At 33.7% G+C, this 23261-nt stretch overlaps 1 protein-coding gene and 1 non-coding gene across 3 annotated transcripts in view; both read right to left on the reverse strand.

Annotated features, from left to right (window-relative positions):
• KPNA4 (karyopherin subunit alpha 4) overlaps positions 1–23261 on the reverse strand; it is a 94221-nt gene that overhangs the window by 41004 nt on the left and 29956 nt on the right. For both annotated transcript variants that reach the window (XM_067737895.1, XM_067737894.1), the window contains exons 6-16: positions 22618–22713; positions 22019–22104; positions 20081–20167; positions 18042–18211; positions 17892–17936; positions 14704–14835; positions 10844–10972; positions 9379–9483; positions 6166–6237; positions 4268–4430; positions 1567–1661 (exon numbers count right to left, since the gene is read on the reverse strand). In XM_067737895.1, coding sequence (XP_067593996.1) covers positions 1567–1661; positions 4268–4430; positions 6166–6237; positions 9379–9483; positions 10844–10972; positions 14704–14835; positions 17892–17936; positions 18042–18211; positions 20081–20167; positions 22019–22104; positions 22618–22713 — 1180 coding nt within the window. The remainder of the gene's footprint in view (positions 1–1566; positions 1662–4267; positions 4431–6165; positions 6238–9378; positions 9484–10843; positions 10973–14703; positions 14836–17891; positions 17937–18041; positions 18212–20080; positions 20168–22018; positions 22105–22617; positions 22714–23261) is intronic.
• On the reverse strand, positions 10311–10634 carry LOC137225638 (small Cajal body-specific RNA 7). The gene has a single exon (XR_010943947.1). It is a non-coding gene; the product is annotated as a small Cajal body-specific RNA 7 (non-coding RNA).

Genomic DNA, 23261 nt, shown 5'->3' on the forward strand with positions numbered 1-23261 from the left:
CAGTGGCTAAGAATCCACCTGCCAATGCAGGGGACACGGGTTCAAGCCCTGGTCCCGGAAGATCCCACATGCCGCAGAGCAACTAAGCCCATGCGCCACAACTACTGAGCCTGCGCTCTAGAGCCCGTGCTCCACAACAAGAGAAGCCACCGCAATGAGAAGCCCCCACACCGTAACAAAGACCCAACACAGCCAAAAATAAATAAATTAATAAATTAAAAAAAAAAAAAGTATGGGAGATGATGGGTGCCAACACTGTCCTACCACCCCTTTAGAAACCTGAAACACTTTATAAAGGCTTTTTCTTAAGAGATGCCAAAAAGAGAGGAAACTTAAGAGAATATGCAAAACGTATATCTTCTGAAAGAATGAAAGAGAAGTAATACATTGGAAATGGTCCTACATCTCAGAGTATACTCACTGTAATGCTACCACTTTTGGAGAGTAAGTGTATTCTTTGGTTTATCTTTTAATAGCAATTGGAGACAAATGACTTTTGAGCTTAAAGTAGTAAAATAATAGCTCTGCTAAAAATGTATAATATTCTTTCTATATGCTTTATATCTAAACGTTGAAATTCCACAAAATTATGCACCTATAGTGTAGTTCCTATAAATAGGCACATCATCTTTATTATTCTTTTCATGATGCAACAGAGTAAACAAGACCTGCACGTTGAAGTATCAGAAATCATAAGGCTTTATGTATACCTAATAATCAATTAGGACTTCTAAAAACCCAACTTTAAGACATGTGACAAAAACTACCTTTAAAAAAGTATACTTTTCAACTACTATTATATTTTAAATAGGACTTAGCTTGATAATCTGTAATTCTTCTTTAGTATTGTCCTTGTCAAGTTAATGTTCAAATCATGCATGCTTAACAAAATATTTAATAACATTCCATTTTTTTTTGAAAAGTTGAGAAAATAATTCAAGAGATCCACTGGTGGTTCTATCTATAATCACTATAATTTTCTAAGAAACAACTGCTTTAATTTTAGATTTAACTTTCCCAAAGAGGTGATACTAAAAATAATTCTTTAATTTCAATTACCATATACTGACAATCTGAAGATACTCTTCTGGACTATACCTTACATTATATAGTAATATATATATTATTATAAGAAATAATTATATTTCTTGATAATTTTTTTCATTTTATCTATTTATCTTTGTATTAGTTTTTGGTGACCAACTAAAAATAACAGTGACAATATATTCAAATACAGATTAATTACTGTCATAATGGATTTATTATAGGATATACTAGGCTTCACTGTTTTGTTTACAGAGACATCAAGGGAAAATAAAGCCTGATTTATCCACTGTCAAAATTTTTTTTTTTTTTTTTTTTGCCATTACAGCTAGTACTACTTTTTAATACCTTGAAGGACTTTAAAATACTGAAATATTTGTACTTCTGAAATAAGTAACATTACTGCCATATATCTATTTCAATTCCATTCCCTCCAAATACATACATATATGTCCTAGCTTACATTTCATCCAGACTTATGCTTATACATAAAACTAAGAAAATTATAAAATTATTAAATACATCATCTGAAGAGAAGAACTGATCAATGATCTCATAGGCCAATTTGTAGATGTCTTCATTTTCATGATTTTGAAGTTGTTCAATTTTCTCCAGTCCTGTAAGAAATTTTATGAAGTGAAATAATGGTAATATTTAAAAAGCAGTGACAAAAAAAGTTACAATAATCTTGGGAACACAAAATCCAATTTTGAGGAATTTATTCTAAAGGTGAATCTTATAAATAAAAAGGTTTTATGCACAAAGATATAGCATATTTATCTTTTAAAAATTATCTGAGTATCTAATTACATATAAACATAAGCAATGGGACATCTACTCAGCAGAATAACTATACACATCAGTGTTTATAAAGAGTAATAACATGTAAAATTGCTTTGTTAAAAGTTAAAAGCTGGGAGATCCCTGGTGGCCAGGTGGTTAGGACTCTGGGCTTTCACTGCTGTGTGGGCCCAGATTCAATCCCTGGTCGGGGAACTGAGATCCCACAAGCCATGTGGCATGGCCAAAAACACACACACACACACACACACACACATCCCCAAAGATGCAAGGAAAAAAAAAGTTAAAAGCAAATTCCTTCTACTTTGTAGCATCTGCCAAGTTTTTCTAGTGAGCATTTAGGAAAAGAACTTTTAAGTACTCGTGATTAATAAATATGAATGTTAAGACAGCTATTCAAGTATAATGAAAAATGATCAAGATCAACCACAGTATTTCAGGGGAAAAGGGAATTTTCCCTGTAAATATTAATAAATTTATTAAATCATAGGCAGAATATATTAACTTAACCTATTGATATGCAAACTGGATATTGTTTTGCTTTACAGGAGTAATAATTACTTTTAAGGCCTCTGAATTAAAGTGAAATTGCCCTTTCATGAGTGTTCTTCCTTTATCTATTCTTTAAGTGGAGGAAGTTGTTATGGGCATGTTTCTCACTTTTCACATTCTCTTTATGGGGCCCTTCCATGAAAAAGTTTAACTACTACATATAGGCTGAGGACTTATAACTCTATGGCTTCATTTCTTTTCTGAGCTTCAGATGTTGAAAATCTTAAACATGTATGATAATTCCACAAGGATATTTCAACAGGTATCTAAAACTCAAACTATCCAAAACACAATTTGTTCTTTGCCATTCTTCATTTACGCTGTTTATTATACTGTATTCTTATTGGTGATAATCAACAACAGTTTGAAATCTGAGAGACAGACTAATAAATTCCCCTTACCCTCAATACTCTATAATCAAATCTCAAAAACCTTAAAGTCTATCCATTTCTTGAATCTTGTCATCTCCCCCTTTTCTCTATTATCACTGCCTTCATTTATTGTGGCCTCAACACAATACATAGAAACCACCTAGGTGGTTTCCTGCTTGTCTCTAAATGGTTCCATTCCCCTCATATCCATGGCTCCATTTAAATACATCAATTCACTAGGTAAAATCTTCCAATGGCTTGTCATACCCTACAGCAGAATCCTTTGGGAAGTTTATAAGATACATATTCCTAGGGCTCGCCTCCAGTGAAGTAGGCAATGCTCAAGATCTATATTTTTATTTTAATATATAAAAATAAATTTTTAATAATTAAAATGTTTATATGGTAAAAGAAAAAAACATACAAGTAGGAAAAATTTTTAACAATTCCTGCTTTTAATTTTTCTGGTACTCCCTTTCTAATTATTTCCCTAACAGTATTCCCCATGTCCTGTTCCCAACTTGACAGTTATGCATTTTTTGTTGCTGTTCTATTTGTCACTTTAATAACTTTAAAAATACTTACTTCTTATTAATTTTCAAGCCTCTGAACTCTACTAAGGAAGCTGAAGATACTGGTTCTCCTACTCCTAGTTACCTCTCCCTCCTTTCATTTACTTCTCAACTTCCATCAGAAAGATCTTTACTTTTATGCTTATTCAGGTTGATAACATTTACATGTTATTCCACAGCCATATCTGAGACTTCCATGTTCTGTCTACATGTTAATCCTAAGGGTTGAAAGCTAAGACATGTTGTTTATCTTCCTGGTGGCTCTGGTACACTGCCAGATTTGGGAACTACTGCCCTAAAGTATCTGCTGTGCTACAAAGCTTCTAAGACTGCAGGGGCCTGGTCAATGGCTAAGTCTGCAGCCTTGTCTTTTGGCAGTTTCTACCTCATATTTTGTGATTCAGCAACACTAAACTACTTATAATTTGCTGAATGCTATTTCTCACCTCAGACTTTGCTCATGGTGTTATTTCTGCCTGGAACACCTTTCATCCCTTTTTACTTTATTAATCCTTATTCATCTCTCAAAATCCAGCTCAGGTGCCACTTCCTGCTTCTTCCAGGATGGATTAGGGTATTTCCTTTTGTTGTACATTTCTATTAGGGTAATTAGCACATTAAATCAGTTCATATTTATCTCCACGACTAGACTACATGCCTTGAGGGAAAGGACTGTGTCTTGTTTACCACCGTCTTCCCAGTACCTTAGCACAGTGCCTGTTCAATATATGGCAACAATTCAGTTACCTAAGCATATGCAAGAAGCTGAGCAGCACTGTACATATAGAATACACTATTTACTTTATTCTATTACTTCATTATCTAAGACAGAAAAATACAGAAGTGCTGTATTAGTTAGAAAATAAAAGTAGTTACAAAAAGAACATTAAAATGTGGAATAATATCAATAGCTTATAATAAACTTACCTCCACATTCTTCTATAAGATTGGCTATGGTTTCTGCCTCATCTTCAGCCATTTTTAATATATTACTTAGTCCATCGAGTACTACTTGCACAACTTGTGCATCTTTTACAGTCAGCAAATTGCAAAAAGGTGGGATAACATTTTGTTGGATTAGGTAGGCCACCTGAAGAATGAAAATACCATGATATGATAAGTGTTAAGTGAACTTCATGCGTGCACCCTATTATCTCACTGGAATAATTTTTTTTTTTTAATTTTCATTACTATCTAGCTAGCTAGCTAGCTGCGTTGGGTCTTCATTGCTGCATGCAGGCTTTCTCTAGTTGCGGTGTGTGGGCTTCTCTTGTTGTGGAGCATGGGCTCTAGGCACGTGGGCTTCAGTAGTTGTAGCACCCGGACTCAGTAGTTGTGGCTCATGGGCTCTAGAGCACAGGCTCAGTAGTTGTGGCGCACGGGCTTAGCTGCTCCGTGGTATGTGGGATCTTCCCGGACCAGGGCTCGAATCCATGTCCCCTGCATTGGCAGGTGGATTCTTAACCACAGCACCACCAGGGAAGTCCTCACTGTAATAATTTTGACTTTAAAATCTTGAATATGGAAATATGACCTCACCTCTCACATGATAAGTTAGACTACATTAATCTAACCTTTTCTTTTTAATGTAGTATGTTAATTTTACATGAACTTAGAAAAAAAACTAAAGTGAAAATGAAGGAATCACTCAAGTTCATATGACACATTTCTTTGCCATAAGGAGTACTTCCTTCAGAGATCCTTTCTAACATTAAGAAATTATGAAATCAGTTGAGAGGCTGGATGATTATTTTTTTAAAACTATAATTGTTCAATTTGAGAGCATCCTCTCTTTGCTATAACATTTAGCACTCATATATACCTGGCCACCTCTCAATCTGCTATTCTATTGGTTCCATAAAATTTGCAAAATATTATTCTATCATTTTTCTATTTAGTTATTTCCATGTATTGTATTTATATTCTACTCTATATTCATATTTGAGTGGATTCACTGGTCACCACCAGCCTATACTTTATTTGTGACAATTATCAGCTCCAAATTCATCCTTTTTCACTTGTCTGTGAAACATATCTGGGACTTTTTTTTTTTTTAATTTAGTTTTGGCTGCGCGGGTCTTAGCTGCAGTATGTGGGTTTTCTCTTCTCTAGTTGTGGCGCACGCGTTCCAGAGCGCGCGGGCTCAGAGTTTGCAGCAGGCTCTCTAATTGAGGTACATGAGCTCAGTAGTTGTAGTGCAACTACATCGTGTAGCTGTAGTGCATCGAACACATGTCCCCTACATTGTAAGGAGGATTCTTTACCACTGGACCACCAGGGAAGTCCCCCATATCTGGGACCTTTAAAACTCATTTTCTTTCGCCAGTTGGCATGATGTTAAGCTTTGTCACCTGCACAACTGTGAGAGTAAGTGCCTCTTTATATTTTATGCCCTAGGCACCTCACATTGTTCACCCTAGTTCTTAGTCCCAGCTTTTTGGCTGAGTTTAGTTCCTTGTTTGATTTGCTGCCAGATAATTTTTGTTGTTGTTCATTTGTAAGGAGAATCTGTGAGGCAGTTTCATTCTGCCCTATTAACCTAAAAAGTCTTGTTTTTTTCTTAACACTGTTAAAAAACAAAAAAAACAACCCTGACCGTAAGTGCTTCATCTTACCACGGATTAGAAAATTCTTGTAGGCCAAGAAAGAAAACACTTCACATCTACGAAATATAACTAAAGGAAGTCAAGGTGACACTTTTATGTATCACAGAATGCCTGTTATCTTGCTATTATCTTAAATTATGATTTACTAAAATCTAAATCTTAGAATTATTGGTACTGTTATTTTATCAGTTTTGAGAAATAAATAAGAGCTGAACTTACTTGATCTTTCCTTCCGCTAATTGTTAAGTTACTTATGGCCCATGCAGCTTCTTTCTGAGTGCCAAAATCTCCCTGTAAAAGCAAAGTAAAGAATACAAATTGCAATATAGGGTAAACTGGAAAAGGTGTTTTCTGAAATGATTTTTCAACTGCTTATTCCCCTAGGTTTTCTTCTAGCCTTTCTATATACATATAATAAAGATAAGGCTTTGAACTCAAATTACCCTAAACAAATGGAGATTCCTTTTTGTGAACTTTACCGGCAACAAATTGACTTGATATTGCTGTTCAGTAATATCAGATTAAATGAAGTCAATGATAAAATAAAATCAGTCAAAAAAAAAAGGAAATATACAATTGTACTTTAATCAAAGAAATGTCAGGGTAAGGTATCCTTTTAAACACATAAAGTTTTAAAAATGAAAATACCCACCATTAATGAGACTGTCATAAAGCCATTACCCTCATATATTGTCTTTCAAATATATATTGATAAAATAAATTTAAAATTCATTTAAAAAGTCATATATATGATTTAGTAATCTCACCTTTCAGAATTTACCAAGCAAATAATTCAAAACAAAGTAATATGTATCTTTCCATATAATGTCTTAGCAGCACATAAGAGTCAGAAAGTAAAAGCAACTTAAACAACAGAGGAATAACTAATTATAGCAAATCTAAATAATAAAATAATAACCAGCCACTAATGTTAAGATGACTAGCAACTTGGAAAAATGCTTAGGATGTATTAAGAAAAGAATATGTAAATAAGAATGAAAATTAAAACTGAAGTGGATTAACACAACATTGTAAATCAATTATACTTCAAAAAAAGAAAAACTGCAGTGGGATATCTACTCTTATTTATCAGATTGAGAAATCCCAAATATGTGTTGGTGAGACTGGCAGGAGTGTAAAACGGGACAATCTTTCTAGAGGTGGATGGGCATTATATAGCAAATTTACATATGTGTCTATTTGTAGATCCAGTAATCCTAAATACAACCTGAAAAAAAACATGGAAAAAAACTTTACATAGGCATTTCCTTATATTTAAAGTATAAACAATAGACGAATAAACCAAAAACTAATAAAAATGATCATCTGTAAAGGAAGGGAAAGAACAGGGAGGAATGGACAGAAACAGAAGTTAGACCTCTGTGTACATACCTTGAAAACAAAGTACATATTTTTTACTTGGAAACTATAAATGCTTCATATAACCACAACAAAATAAAAAACAAGGGAATTCCCTGGTGGTCCAGTGGTTAGGACTCCGTGCTCTCACTGCTGAGGGCCCAGGTTCTATCCCTGGTTGGCGAACTAAGATCTCACAAGCCTCACAGTGTGGCCAAAAATAAAAAAATAAAAAACAAAACCTAAAGTAATTCCCCCAAATAAAAAACAAACAGAAATAACCTAACTGTATATCAAGCTGTATATGTTAACCACACATAACAGGAATTATTTCAAGTGACATTATTTTTAAGTACACCATTGATGGAATACATCCTAAAGACAAAGAAGTCCTCAAGGAAATCTCAAAAGTGGAGTAATCATGTTGTTAGTGTCAATGTAGTCTTGTTATTTTGATAGATTTTATATTATATATCTCAATATATAACTCAAATAATTATGTTCATGTTTTTGGAAGATTTCTAGCATAAAAGAGATAAAAATATAAAATCGAAGAAGTAAAAATAAAAACACTGCTATCTTAAATACCCAGTAATATCTGATAGCTTCCTTTCATTCATGATTTGTTTTTTATGAATCTCATGTTCATAAAATTACAATATGCATATTTTTCACTTTCTTAAAAAAAAAAAGGTCACCTATTTTGTTCATTCAAGCCTACATACCACGACAACCTTATAGCAATGATTATCCTTAGTACCTGAACTATGATCTTTAAATACCATTTGTTACAAAAAGGAACCACGACACCCTGGAAAATAGTTAATTCCAGGCGTAGATCAGGAAATATACAAGGTAAGCCTGGGAATCATATCACATCCAAAAGGTAGGAAGCTCTCAAAAACTACTGCAGTGATGTAAAAAAGACACAGGCACCAAATTTAAGAGGTTCCCATTGGTCAGGGACAACCTGAACGTCAGAAAGAATAGCTACAAAGGACTAAAACTTATATAAAAAATATACACATATGTAAATCCATAATTTCCTTAATGACACTAAAAACTTTACACTCGTCTCCTTTTGAGGTCATTAGGGAACCATGTCATTCTAAAAACAGTGATAATGAGCAGGGATCAAACATTTGTCTTGCCTTTCCTATATGAAATATGTTTTAGAGTAAACCAACAGTTGATAGGGAAAAGCTCTTTTTTCTTCTTTATTGAAGAATCATGGCTAATACATAAAGAATGGCAGAATTACAAAGTCATCATTTTGCAGTTCCTAGTATAATAAGTGATCTAGGTAATGATCATCATGACTGCCGAAAAACCATTATGTGAAAGAATGATGAATAACTTTATAATAATTGGCTGGAACAGGCTGATAACATCTGAGCTGACTTAATCTAAATATCACTAAATGTAGGACAAACAGAATGTTTCTCCTCATGTGAATCATTAGTGCATGATTGAACCCGATCTACCAGTTTATAGGAAATTAGCCTCTACTACCAGTTTGTAGGAAACATGGAAGAAAAGAAGATCGAGATATCCTCTCTTTAACAGATCAGTGTTGAGAAAAAAATCCTCATGCTGTGAGTGGACACTTTAAACTGTCTCTTTCCCAAACATTAATGTAAGCATGCAATGATATGGCGTATGATTAAATAGCACACTGTTTGATCTTGGGCAATTTATTTGTCTATACCATAGTTTCTTCATCTGTCAAATGGGAATAATTCTTAACCTCACAGAGTTACAGAAATAAAGAAATAAAGTAATATATGTAAAGTGCTTGGTACAATATGTAAGCATTTATAGTCAGTAGTAGTAATATGAATTTTTAATAAACTTCAGGATAATGGTAATTTTGACAAAAGAATGATATAGAAAAAGGGCCAGGGGTTTCTAAAAGGAACTATCTCTTGTATATAAAAAATGCTTGAACGTTTTAATATTAATACTATTTTACTGTACTACTCATGCCATTGTATAGGTTGTAATTAAACAGAAAAATATATATTCATATAATTCTTTTCCTCTTACACAGAACATACAATATGACTTTCTTACCTTATCCAAAAGGTGTATTATCATTGGTACAAGATTGGCATCAATTACTGCCTGAACCTGCTGCTGATTTCCTGCGGTGATGTTAGAGAGGAACCACACTGCTTCCTGTAGAACAAGATCCTTTCAATATTTCTCATTAAAAAATAAAATCTGCAGCTGAACTAGGAAAAAGCACATTCACTACAACGTCCAAATGATTTTATGGAGTATGTTCCATAATAAAAAATTTAGGAATATGAATTCCTCTATCCCCTTTCCATATTTTTCTTTGGACAAATTGCTAATGACCCTAGTCTAAGTTATAATGAACTAACCCTTCTAAAAAATTCTTGAAAGCAATGTTCCCAAACACTAAGACTCAAAAGAAGCTTGGCTGAACAAATACTAAGGAACTGATGAGCTGCAATACAAATACAAATCCTAAAACAATTGTAAAGGAGATTCAGCATCCTCCTCACATAGCGTGCTTTATTTATTCTCTCTTCTGTTCTGATTGAGTCGTAGCCAAAGTAGATAAATCTCTCAATTATTCATGATAATGGAGACACAAAAACTGAAATAGTGGATTGTTTTAGTATACTTATTTGTAATAGTCATTCATTGCACCATCTCTCTCAAGAGTTAAAGTGGAACCAGATGTTTGACAGCTTTATTGGTCTACCTTAATGATCTTTTTATGCTACCCTTTACACCACAATGTGCTACTTCTACCAAGTTGATTACAAGTCTTTTTTTTTCATAGACAATAAATGCATACTAAAAACACAGAATGAAATAAGACAAAATATCTGCCTAATGTCCTATGTAGGATATTGCTATAATTTACCAAAGTTAATAAACTTATTAAACATATGAATTTACTAAAGGGAAACATTTTCTCTATTTTAAAAAAGTAGTAAACAAGTTTTACTCCTAGTGTGCAGTAGGCTCTTTTGGATCAGATCACAGGATCACGTTTAATGAACCTGTTAGAGATTTTAGGGTGCTAGGCTACTTAGGTGAGCTGTTCTTGGGTTATAATCATTGGCAATGTTGTAATCAACAACCCATGTATTTCTACAACAGCCTCAGATGCACTCCAACGTCAGCATCACCAGTCAGTGCCCCCTTTTCATAGCCTCCACAAGCACACACACATGCACACACACTCTATCAAATAGCTAAAAAATATTAAACTTAGATTACTTAACTTACGTATTAAAATCTTCCAATCATACAACATTCAACACCCAATTATCTCTATTTCATCATTTCCAAGAGAGCCAAATGTGCACTGTTTACAATCGGTTTTATATATGGAAAATCATGTACCAATCCATGTCATAAAGAGTAAAATACTTTCTCTTAATGTCTAAATGACAGTTTATGTTAATAAACGGTATTAAAGACACTTGAGTCTTTAATTTTGCAAATGAAAATGGCTACTTTATATGCTAATTATTAAATAGTATTTAAAAATACTTACTTTATTAATTTTCTCTTTGGGATGTGTCAGAAGTGCAGGGAAGTGTGAAAGAGCATCACAGTTCAAAACTACTTGTGTTTGCTCATCAGTTCCAGTAACAATGTTGCCCACAGCTCGAAGTGCTGCTGTCTGAAACATAAAAAGATTTAATGAGATGTTGTTCTATATGAATCACTTATTACCACAAAGGTATGTTAGGCAGGTTATGAAAGATATATATATATATTTTATATAAATTTGTTTTATTTATTTTTGGCTGCATTGGGTCTTCACTGCTGTGCGCGGGCTTTCTCTAGTTGCAGGGAGCGGGGGCTACTCTTCATTGCTGCGTGGGCTTCTCACTGCCGTGGCTTCTCTTGTCCGGAGAGCAGGCTCTAGGTGCATGGGCTTCAGTAGTTGTGTCATGTGGGCTCAGCAGTTGTGGCTCATGGGCTCTAGAGCGCAGGCTCAGCAGTTGTGGCGCACGGGCTTAGTTGCTCTGCGGCATGTGGGATATTCCCGCACCAGGGCTCGAACCCATGTGCCCTGCATTGGCAGGCGGATTCTTAACCACTGCACCACCAGGGAAGCCCCAGGTTATGAAAGATATCTTTATGCATTCATGCCTACCTATCCTTTTTGAGCAAGTTGTGTCAGACACTGATTTAGGAACAGAGGAGTGAATAGGACAGACATAAACCCATCTCCTATGGAGCTTCCATTATTGTAAGAGGAAACAGCCAATAAACAAGAAAGTATGAAGGATAATTTTAGATAGTAATTATGGCCATAAAGAAAATAAGATAATACAAAAGCTTTTGTGGGAATATGTTTTCAGTTACCTTGGGTATATACCTGGAAATGGAATTGCTGGGTCATATAATAACTCTACGTCTAACTTTTCCAGGTACTGTCAAACTATATTCCAAAGAGGCCGTACCATTTTACATTCCTACCAGCAATGTATGAGGATTGTACTTTCTCTACATCCTTGCCAACACTTGTTACTGTCTTTTTGATTATACCATCCTGGTGGGTATAAAATGGTACTTCACTGTGGCTTTGATTTGCTTTGCCTTAATGACTAAGGATGTTGAACATCTTCGTATGTGCTTATGGACCATCTGTATGCCTTCTTTGGAGAACATTAAAATTTTTAAACCATTTAAAATTAGGTTGCTGGGACCTCCCTGGTGGTGCAGTGGTTAAGACTCCACGCTCCCAATGCAGGGGGCCTGGGTTTGATCCCTGGTTGGGAACTAGACCCCACACGCATGCCACAACTAAGGAGCCCTCGAGCCGCAACTAAGAGCCCACATGCCACAACTAAGGAGCCCACTTGCTGCAACTAAGACCCAGCACAACCAAATAAATAAATATTAAAATTGGGTTGTCATTTTTTTTTGTTGAGTTTTAAGAGTTCTTTATGTATTTTGGACACTAATACCTTTTCATATATATGATTTGCATTCATTCTCTTCCATTCTGTAGGTTGTCTTTTCACTTTCTTGATTCCTTAGAAGTTTTTAATTTTGGAAGTCCAATTTATCTATTTTTTCCTTAGTTGCTTGTGGTGTCATATCTAAGAAACTACTGCCTAATCTGAGGTTATGAAGATTTATGCCTGTGTTTTCTTCTAAGAGGTTTATACTTCTGAATGTGACATTAAGCTGTTTGATTCATTTTGAGTTAATTTTTTAAAAATATGGTGTGAAGTAGGGTTCCAACTTCATTCTTTTACATATGGATATCCAGTAGCCTCAGCACCATTTGCTGAAAAGACTATTCTTTGCTCACTGAATTTTCTTGGCACCCTTGTTGAAAATCAATTGATCAAAAATGTGTAAGTTTATTTCTAGACTCTTGATTCTATTTCACTGATCAATATGTCTATCCTTATGCTAGAATCACAAAGTTTTGTTTTCTCTAGCTTTGTAGTCAAGTTTTGAAGTGAGAAGTCCCCAAACTTGGTTCTTTTTCAAGATTGTTTTGGTTATTTCTGGGTCCATTGCATTTCCATATGGATTTTAACAGGAATTGCATTTAATCTGTAGATAAATTTGGGAAGCACTGCCATCCTAATAATACTGAATCTTCCAATGCACGAACATGGATGTCTTTCCACTAATTTAGGTCTTGTTCAACTTCTTTCAAAAACGTTTTGTTGTGGCCTAGCTTCTTTAACAAGTAAATTTAACATGGGAAAGAAAAAAAGGAGAAGAAAGTTGTAGAGTAACAGAAACATAAAGACATAGCTACCACATGCAATGTGTTGACCTTGTTTGAATACTGATTTGGTCAAATTGTGAAAAAAAAAATGAGGCAATAAGTAAAATTCAGATACTGATTGGATTTTAACATTACGGTTTCCTAAAGTGCTCTAATTATTGGTATGGTGGATATGTTAAAAAAAATAGCCTTACTTTTTAGAGATGCAACCTGAGTGAAATTAGATATCTGGAATATGTATCAAAATAATTTGGTGGGGAAGTAGAGATATAGAGGAAATCTACATAGTTCATTACATTATTCTTTCTATGTTCCTAAATTATGGCATGAAAGTTGAAAAAGTTTTTAAAAATCTCTATTAGTTACCAGGTAAAGTACAGAACATAACTTTCCTTGAGAGCTGGCTCAAGTGAAAGTCCAAGCCCTATTTTCTCAATAAAGTCCAGTATTAAAACTGAAGATGCATTCTGAAAAAAACAAAAACAAAATGCAAACCAAAAACCTATACCAAGACATAAGTACCACACTTAAGAAATGCAAACTCCGTAAGAATCTAGTAGGAATATTTAAAATAAACCACAAATAACCCTAAATGACAACTTATTCTATAATCAATTCTTCTGAATTTAGCTAAGTGTTCCCTCTTTTCTTTAAAGTGCTTTAAATTTTATAGCAGTGAGTCTCCATTTTGACAGTACATGAATATAACCTAAAGAGCTTTTTAAAGCCCAGGTTTCTAGGAAATATCCAGATTTACTGAAACAGTATTTCTAGGAGTAGAGCAAGGGAAATACACTAATTTTTTTCTTTAGGCTTCCCACTGCTGATTTTATTGTCCAGCCATGGTTGAGAAATAGTGAATCAGGTTAACAGTTTTCCTTATGCTATTATTGTGCTTTATAGGCTCTTAGTCATTCTAAGATTAAAGCATGCTATTTACCTCAGAAGGACAGGGAGAGCTTGCTGCTTGCTGCATCTCCCTTTACCACCGTAGTTTGACAGCTACTGCTTATAATATTTGTGTGAACTTCTCACCTTCTCTTTTTTGGCTCTTTCTAGATGCAGATTCTTTGGGATAAATATTTACATGGAAGGATTTTAAAATAATAAAACAAAACAAAATTAAAGAAAAAAATTTTAAATAACTGAGAGAAGACAGTTTAGGAAACCCCTAAGCAGCACATTTCAGTACAAAGCCTTTATCACAGTGCCAGTGAAGCTAAGCATTAACTAAACTTGCCAGGTGCAGTGAAGGAGAATAAAAAAGGACAGCTGTTGGGGGGAGGGGGGTGGGGGAAGGAGCAGGAGAGTGGAAGAAGAAAAATAGGAAAAGTAGGAAAAATAATCAGTACTTGTTTCAGATGCTATCCAAGTTGCTATATGAACTGCCCTGGTCTGCGTTAGAAATCAGTAATTTACAAAGAAGTCAACTTGGCTTTTTTGGGGGGGTTTGGGGGGTGGGGAGGAGGAGGTTCTTGTAGTAATCTATCTCATTTTCTCCATCTTTAAAATGGGGATATAATAACTCACTCTTTTCATCACAGATATGTTGTTATTAGGCTAAAAAAATACTTTACACTATTGACATTACCCATGTTCAAATGTCACACTTAAAGCACACAGTGACATGCTTTTATCAATAAAAAACTCACCTGAACCTTAACTTCCTGGTGGCTGAGCAGAGGAACCAAATGAGGGACTATTCCAGAGTCTATTACCATCTGTATCTGTTCGTTGCCAGCATCAGTAAGGTAAGAGAGGGCCCAGACCGTATCTACCAATATCTAATGAATAAAAAGAATTCAAATAGTCTTTGAATATTTTCTCATTTCAAAAATTCTTAACCATATGGACTAACCTATGATTGTTCTACTATCTTCTTTCTTCCCTTTTCTCTCACCTAAATTCACTGGAATCAATCTTCTCTATTATATTAAGCATCATCATCTATGAACGTCTATATCAAGTGTGTGCATCTTATCTTCTAGCCATATTTAGGATATTTAGGTTAATTATGATCTTGTTCACAGATTGGTATCCACTCTTAACTCACAAAGATACAAACACACTACATAGCACATAAAATATGAGAAAAAGACATTCTCTTTCCCGAATGCTCAGATTGAGGGATACTAGGTCCAAGGACATTGTGATAAACGCATGTAGTTGGAAAGAGTATATGTATCCAACATACAAGGTGGTTCAAAGCATCTGGGCTAGATGAATATATTCAAGGTGTTCTCGCACCAATACCATGTTGCTAGGTCTAAAGCCAATACTCCAGTATTAGGATTATAGTACTTTCATCTTTTCCAACCAGTATGCTTTGCCTTATAAAACCAGAGGCAACTTCCCAAATAGGAATCTCCCACAGCTGCAGATCAAGACATTAAAAGCAACCATAGGTCAACTTGTGAGATCTATAATCAAAAAACATGTTCTAGTTTAAAAAAAAAAAAAAAACAAACAAAAAACCCCCAAAAAACCAACCAAACAAACAAAACTATAATTTACATCAGGTGCCAAAAGTACTTAAAAAAAAAAAAAGCCTCTGTAATTAACTTATAATGATTATATTTCAAAGTGCAACAGGCCATTGTGTTTCTTCTTTCTTTGTATGTGAAGTCCTAATTAGAAGTTATGGTCAAAACGAAGAATGACAAACAACTGTTAAACTGCTAAATAATACAATTATTGACAAAGACACAGTATTAAATAATTGTGCCTGAAACTTTACTTCCGAAAGCTTTTCTGGAATATGAACTCTGTGTCAAAAGACAAACCAGAGAAGTCTGAAACCTTTAAATTCTAAATCAGTGATATGTTTAAAACATCCAAGAAGCTCCTAGAAGAAAATAGCACTTTGCCATTTTTCCTTTCAGAAATTCAAGAAAGCACTATGGATATTTTTAACGTAAAAAGAAGACACCAAATGAAAAATTCACACACATAAAGTGGTATCAAAATATGTGAGACAACTAAATTTCAACTTACAAAAGTAACTTTTTTTTTGCCAAAATTTGCTGACATAGGCAAAAAAACTTCAAGTTACTTTGTGCATGACTGTATGTAAAATCCAGATATACTTTTTTAAAAAGGCCCAATACTAAACATGTCATTAGTATGCTCACATCAAAATCATAATTTAAATCAGACCTGATCTCATATGCACTTTTTATGTCAGCAAAGTCTATGATATGTTTACTAATTACAACCAGAGTGTAATTTCAATGTTTCACTTATGGTTTGTGGAAGCAGTTTCGTTATTTTATTTTTTTTATTTCTTTGATGGCCTGATTTAAGAACTTGCTCCTAAGTGTTAACCTAAGAAGATTTCATTTTTAGTAAACATTATTGTTTAGTAAACAATATTACTAATGCTACTAAAAAAGAACAATGCAAACTGGCTTGAGAAATTCAAGATATATCAAGAGCAAGAAAAACAGTTACAATCTCAAATGGATTGGGGTAAACAAGTGGAAAGAACACAATACATCTCTGAATAAGGTCAACCAAGATGTCTAGTTTTCCAGAAGAGTTGTAAACTTTGAGATTAATCTTTCTTGGAAATCTTTTAATAAAAGTAAAATACAAAAAACTGTAATTTAATCAAAGAATTTGTGAGCCATGGCCGCTGAGCCTGCGCATCCAGAGCCTGTGCTCCGCAATGGGAGAGGCCAAAACAGTGAGGCCCGCATACCGCAAAAAAAAAAAAAAAAAAAAAGAATTTGGCTATAATAAGCCAAAACCAAAATTTGTTTACATGTGTGGTTTTTTTGCTTGTTTGTTTTTTAAACACCCTAGACTATCTGGAGCTAGAAAAAATATCTTTAGGACAAAGATCATGTTCATCTAATGAATAAATCAAGCACATTATGTCACTGCTTGATGTAGTATAATTCTAACTTTAATTTGCTCCATGTCTTTACAGAGATCCTGGCAAAAGGGTATTAATACCCTAGAAACTGTGAAGGAATGAAGCAGCTTGTCAGACAGTGATCATACCAAACTGTGTTTTTAAAGAACTACACAAGGTTCTGATTGTTACTATGAGTTTTATCCATGTGATTTTCTTTTACCCATTATATTCCTAGCTCTTCTAACACAATAAAGGCTAGACTGAATTTATAAGCAGTTATGGCAGTTTCCCACTCATTCATACTTCCTGAGTTGCTTTCTCCTTTGCTCTCTGTGTTAGTATGAGTAGGATATATTTATTATGTTTAAAATCTAGTCTGCACTGATTTGTTTCCTTTTTGTTTGTATACTCAATTATCTCTACACCAAGTGAAGCCATTACCAAAGTCATTATAAATGAATTAATAGAGTAAAAATGAAATTAAAGAGCAACTGATATTCATGGTTTGGTGTAAGAATGGTATATGAATACAAACCCATGCATAAAGGCACAAATATTTCTCTTTTTTACCTTTCGAAAAATAATACCACTAGGTGTAAGTGTTCTCTCAATGGCCAGCTGTCAAAATGAGCTTTCATAAGAAGCTCATGAACAATCAAAGATAAAATCTTAGTGAGAGAGATTACTAACTGGCAACTTTAATAACTTCCAATGCCAGTTTTCACAACACTAATATATAATATATGCACATACATTACTGCCCAGACCAAAATAACAGGCTTGATTTCTTCACTGAAATTACATACTGTGATATGGGTAAACACAGAGAAAATATAAAATACCAAACTATGTATTGCAGCTCCTGAAATGAAAAAATTTGATAGAGTGCACTGACATAATGTCATTTTCTCCCCTGTGTCATAGGGATAAGCCCTAACCATATATACATATAAAAATATATGACGGGAAGCATTTACTCACATTTACGTCTGTGTGATGAATTAAAACACAAAGAGCTGGAAGAATCTGAAGAGAGAAATATATAGATTTTAAAATATACACAGATAAAAACATACACATAATGGTATCTACTTTACTTTAAAGGAAAACAAAAACAAAAATACTTGTTACCTCCTGAATGGTTTCCATTGGGGGTGGTGGGTCTTTGTGGCGACATAAGTTGACCATAACCCAAGTAACATTTCTTAAGAATGTTATAGGAATAGATGGACTTATGAAGGAAAGTAAAGGTTTCACAACTCCAAGACTTATGACATAATCTCTACACTGTGGCCCATCACCTGTAGGAAGAAGGATTTATTAATTCAATACAATAAGCAACTCAGAAAACGTAAAGCACTGGGTTCAATATGCTACTTCCTGTATTTGAACCAAGTACACTATTTTGTTTTATGTGATAGTTTTAGACAATAATAACCTAGTTCTTTGAGTCAAGAGAAGCAAGATAAGGTACTAAGATTTTTTTGCGCATTATTCATGTATTCAGGTTTATATGCTGTTCACCCTAAAATGTTTTTATGCCATCTAAAATGTTTTTATGCCATCTAAAAGCCTCAGTAAGGCTTTAAAGTACTTTGTGAACACAGAATTCTTGCTTTTTCTCTTCTCTCTCAATGGTACTCTAAGTTTAAGAAACTTTCACGTTATAAAAAGAGATATATTGAAATACCATTACAGAGAAAATATTTGTAGAATTTATACTGATGATCTAATATCAAAGCATAGAGAGTATTAACTATAAATTACTCTATACACTTAGAAACTATGTCTCAAAAAGGCAGGGGAGAGGGAACCAATACCCCTAGATCAGTGGTTCCCATAGTGATTTTGGGGCCCTATCCCAAATCTGTTGAAACAGAAACTCTGTGGGTCCAGGATTCTGTTTTAACAAGCCCTTAATATAATTTTGATAACAGGCTAGAGTTTGAGAATCACTGCCCTAGAGAAAAGTGCCAAATTTAATTTCCTCTATCTAGAGTATCACTATAATTTGTAGTATGAAAGCCACACTGAAGTATTACATTCCGTAAGTGAAAACACTTTGCCCTGCACTGTGGTATCTGAAGATAAAATGCTTGTTCTTTTTGCAACCATGTATTCTAATTAATTCTAAAATGTCACTGGAATTAAAAGCCAAAGATCAAGATGTTGTACTAATAGTTCTAAATCTACAATTTGGTATAAAAGTGAGGGACTCTGGATATACAAACGATAGCATTCCTAACAGTAATATACCATATGCCAAGAACAGTTTATAGGGAAATTCTCCCATTTGAAAACTCGCAATTGTGGAGCACTAACCATACCTTACCTTCCATCTTGGCCCCCAAAAGGGTAATAAAGAGGAGGTATATCAGAGCAAAACTGATTACTTCTACACAAAAATAAAAAAATCTGTGGCAAAAATAACTTTTAACATCATGGTACACAATACAGTTCAGACTGCAGATTTTTTCCATTCTCCACTGGAGGACAGATTTTTGAATTTTTGAGTTTGGGTGAAGTTAGGTTGTAGTTAAAAAACAAATTCTTGAAATACTGGAATTGTCTTTAATTATTCTTCCTACAATTATTTATCAGAAAAAACCTGAAGGTATGACAATCATGGTGGTCAACATTTAATGAGACTGCCTATAAGGTACAGATACCACATGTATGATGATGACCTCATGATGACAGTGGATAACATTACTATACTTCATTGCACTAAAATCCACAAGAGATATAAAAAATTTCAATTTAGATTCTTCTCAGAACTGCTATTAGAGAAAAATTTTGGTTTATGTTTTGCCTCCTCCTTTTTTCTTATTATTTCCTAGGATAGTAAGAGAGCTGAGGAATAAAATGGACCAACATAATAAAGGAGAAAGAGGAAAATACCTAAATCACATACATATTTCATAATTATTCAAATAGTTAAGAGTTGACTATATACAAAGAGATATACTGGTATCACAAGCAACAAAAATGTTCATTCTGTTTACTATGGGTTTATACTTTAAACAGCTGTAATTTCTGTAAACTAGTTCATAAAAACTAGTACTAAAAAAGGCAAATTGCTTTTTCTTTTCAACTATTAGTAGTCATTTTTATTACACAGTACATGATAACAATGATTGTTGGACTAGTATTACAAGTTTTAGACAAACCTATGATATTTCCCAATGCCCACACTGCTTGCTCACAGACATTTTGATGGGGTGAATGGAGAAGCCTCAGGAAAAGTGGAACAGCATCTGAAGGAGGAAAACATAAGCTATCATTTAAATTTGAAGATACTGTTATATATCAATTATATTTCAATAAAATTGAAAGGAAAAAGGTTGAAAACACTATAATCTAAACCAAAAATCAAACTTGTTTCTTTGCTGAAATCCCAAAAGAAAGAAACCTATCAAAAATATATTTAAGGGCTTCCCTGGTGGCGTAGTGGTTGAGAGTCCGCCTGCCGACACAGGGGACACGGGTTCGTGCCCCGGTCCGGGAAGATCCCACATGCCGCGGAACGGCTGGGCCCGTGAGCCATGGCCGCTGAGTCTGCGCGTCCAGAGCCTGTGCTCCGCAATGGGAGAGGCCACAGCAGTGAGAGGCCCCGCGTACAGCAAAAAAAAAAAAAAAATATATATATATATATATATATATATATATTTAAAATATATCTTCATTAAATGATTTTCATTAGAATAATGGTAGTGGAAAATTTCCAGCTAGCAGACTATTCATCATCAAAGTGACAGTTTTAACACACAGACAACAAATGTCAAATTAAGCTGATAAAATTTCATTCACAGTTAAAACCGGATTTAATTCCAATTTTAAGAAATTAATTCCTTATAGATTAGCATTAGCTTCAAATTTGAAAAAAACTCCAATTATTAAAATAACTTTTGAACATAGAAATTTAAAATAACATCATATGGGTCTTTAGCCAGGCCAGTGATTCCTGTGCCACGTGAGACCTTTTGAATCAGAAAATGATTCTGTTGCTTAACACAAGGAAAAACAAAGAGATGTTTAACAGAATAATACTGCACTGAACAAATGATTCTTCTATTTCTTTTCTTCCCTCTGATATTGCTCTGAAAAATACTATTTGAGTACATGTAGATCAATCATGCTTACTTATAGTAAAAAGTAATTCATTTATCCATTACTTTTGGTATATTAAGACAGACTAGCAGTGTTAAAACAAATTCTAAGCCTCTTTCTAATCTTTAAGGAACACAAAAGAGAAAAGGAGGGATTAAGACATTGTCTTGAGATCATAAAATTAACTAAACAGTCAACTATACAAAGCAAAACCAAAAAAACCAAACCCCAAAATCACCTGAACCCAAAATTAATCAGTTTTATTATAATTTAAGGAAATTATCTTTTCTATGTAATATTATAATACAAGTGTCTATATAATAAAATCCTCACTGGATAACACTTTTGTTCCCTTTCAAAATCTTGACAGTGCTTAAGATTTTAACAGGCTTATTAGACAAGGATACTGGTTACATATTTGAAGGGGATTCTGAAAGTACCTTCTTTAAAATTATTAATTTCTTTGTTTAGTAGAAGAATCAAATAGTACTAATGAAAATAATTCAAGTTATTACTTTCAATAATTATTTCCCACTTACACTTCTTGGAACATAAAAAACAACCAATCCTATAATAACAATGAAAAAAAAATTTCAAGCCATTCTCTAAAGTAGGACCACTTTATAAAAGAAGATTTCTTTAAAATGTATAATGGACATCTCATTAACAGTGTCCAACAGGTAGTATGCCAACAGGAAAAACACCTTTATTTCTGTAATGTCCTATAAACACAATAATGTAACTACTACTATAATTACAAAATGTTTTCAGATTTAGAATCAAATGAATTTTTGGAAATAGAAAATGTCAGTCAATGGGACAAGGTGATCAAAGTAACATACCTGAGTTGGCCTATTTCAACTACCTTATTTGTTACTGAATTCAAAATACTTAATTACTTTATAATATAAATAGCTCTATTCTTTTAGGAAAAGCATTGAGTTTTTTAATTAACTTTTTTTGAAAATCACAATTTTGTCTCTTAATAACCAACTTACTGGACTGAACTACTGCTTGAGTTTGTTCAGAGGTTCCAGACGCAATGTTTGTCAAAGCCCATGCAGCTTCAAACTGTAAAGAAGGACTACAAAAAACAAATAATTTTAAACAGCAGGAATTTCTACATTGGCCCAAATATCCACCAACCACTCCTCCCCCTAGTATTTTAAAAGTATTACATATTTTTATTCAAAAGATCTATGCACCCAGTACTTTTTTTTAAACTTCCAATGACTTTAAAATATCTCTTCAGTATAAAAAGCATACAACCTCCTCAGGTGTCCTTATTTTTAGTAAGAACTCTTTATTAAGATACCTGCACATTATTACCCGAACAGTTTTCTCAAGTACCTATCTGGCTAAACTAGTTCTTGCCAATTTTCAAAGCTTAAAAGTTAAATATATCATTCGCAAGTTCCCGTTTGGTCTTTACTTTCCTCTCTTGGTGTAAACATTCCTTACACTGTTTTTTACTTTGGCTTCTCAACTCCACCTTATAGCCCCCTTTTTTTTTCTTTAAAGACCAAACTAACTACGAGAAAATCTTATCTTCTGCAAAGGATACATCCTAAATTATTTCTTAAAATAATGTACTTACTTGTCATCTCTTTCAAGACAATGGACTAAAATAGGCAATATTCCAGATTTTATTAAGTCATCAATTGGTGGATTTCGATCACTGGACAAAAGCTTCCTATAAGAGATATAAACATACCCCTTGTGAACTTAATGACATATAATTAAATTCAAATTCACATTTGATATATTACAATAAACTGAATATTTGGCACAAATACTCTCCCTGCAAGCTACTTTTTAAATTTACATAATGCAACCTTTTCTCTATTATAAATTAATTTATAAATTTACAGAGATTAGTAATAATTAGGAAAAAATGGTAAGACATGAACCACTTTTTTTTAAGTTAGGACAAAAGCAGATAGGATGCTGGTACAAGTTTATAGCTGATACTAGTGTCCAGTTCTTCATCCTACTCTATATACCAAATCAAAGGTCATAAAAGCTCAACAACATTCTCATCTCAACAACTAAAGGAAATGAAATAAACACAGCAATACATAGGAAAATATCCAGAGAGATATTGGAGATACTAAGGTGAATAAGACAGACACATCCTTGCTCTCATGGAGCTTAGAGAGTAAAACAATACCTAGTGCCCATTTACACATATGGCAGACTGCAATTTTAGCTGACAAATCCTAAATGTGGCCTAACACAAGT

Source organism: Pseudorca crassidens, chromosome 5, assembly GCF_039906515.1.
Source record: "Pseudorca crassidens isolate mPseCra1 chromosome 5, mPseCra1.hap1, whole genome shotgun sequence".
NCBI lineage: Eukaryota > Metazoa > Chordata > Mammalia > Artiodactyla > Delphinidae > Pseudorca > Pseudorca crassidens.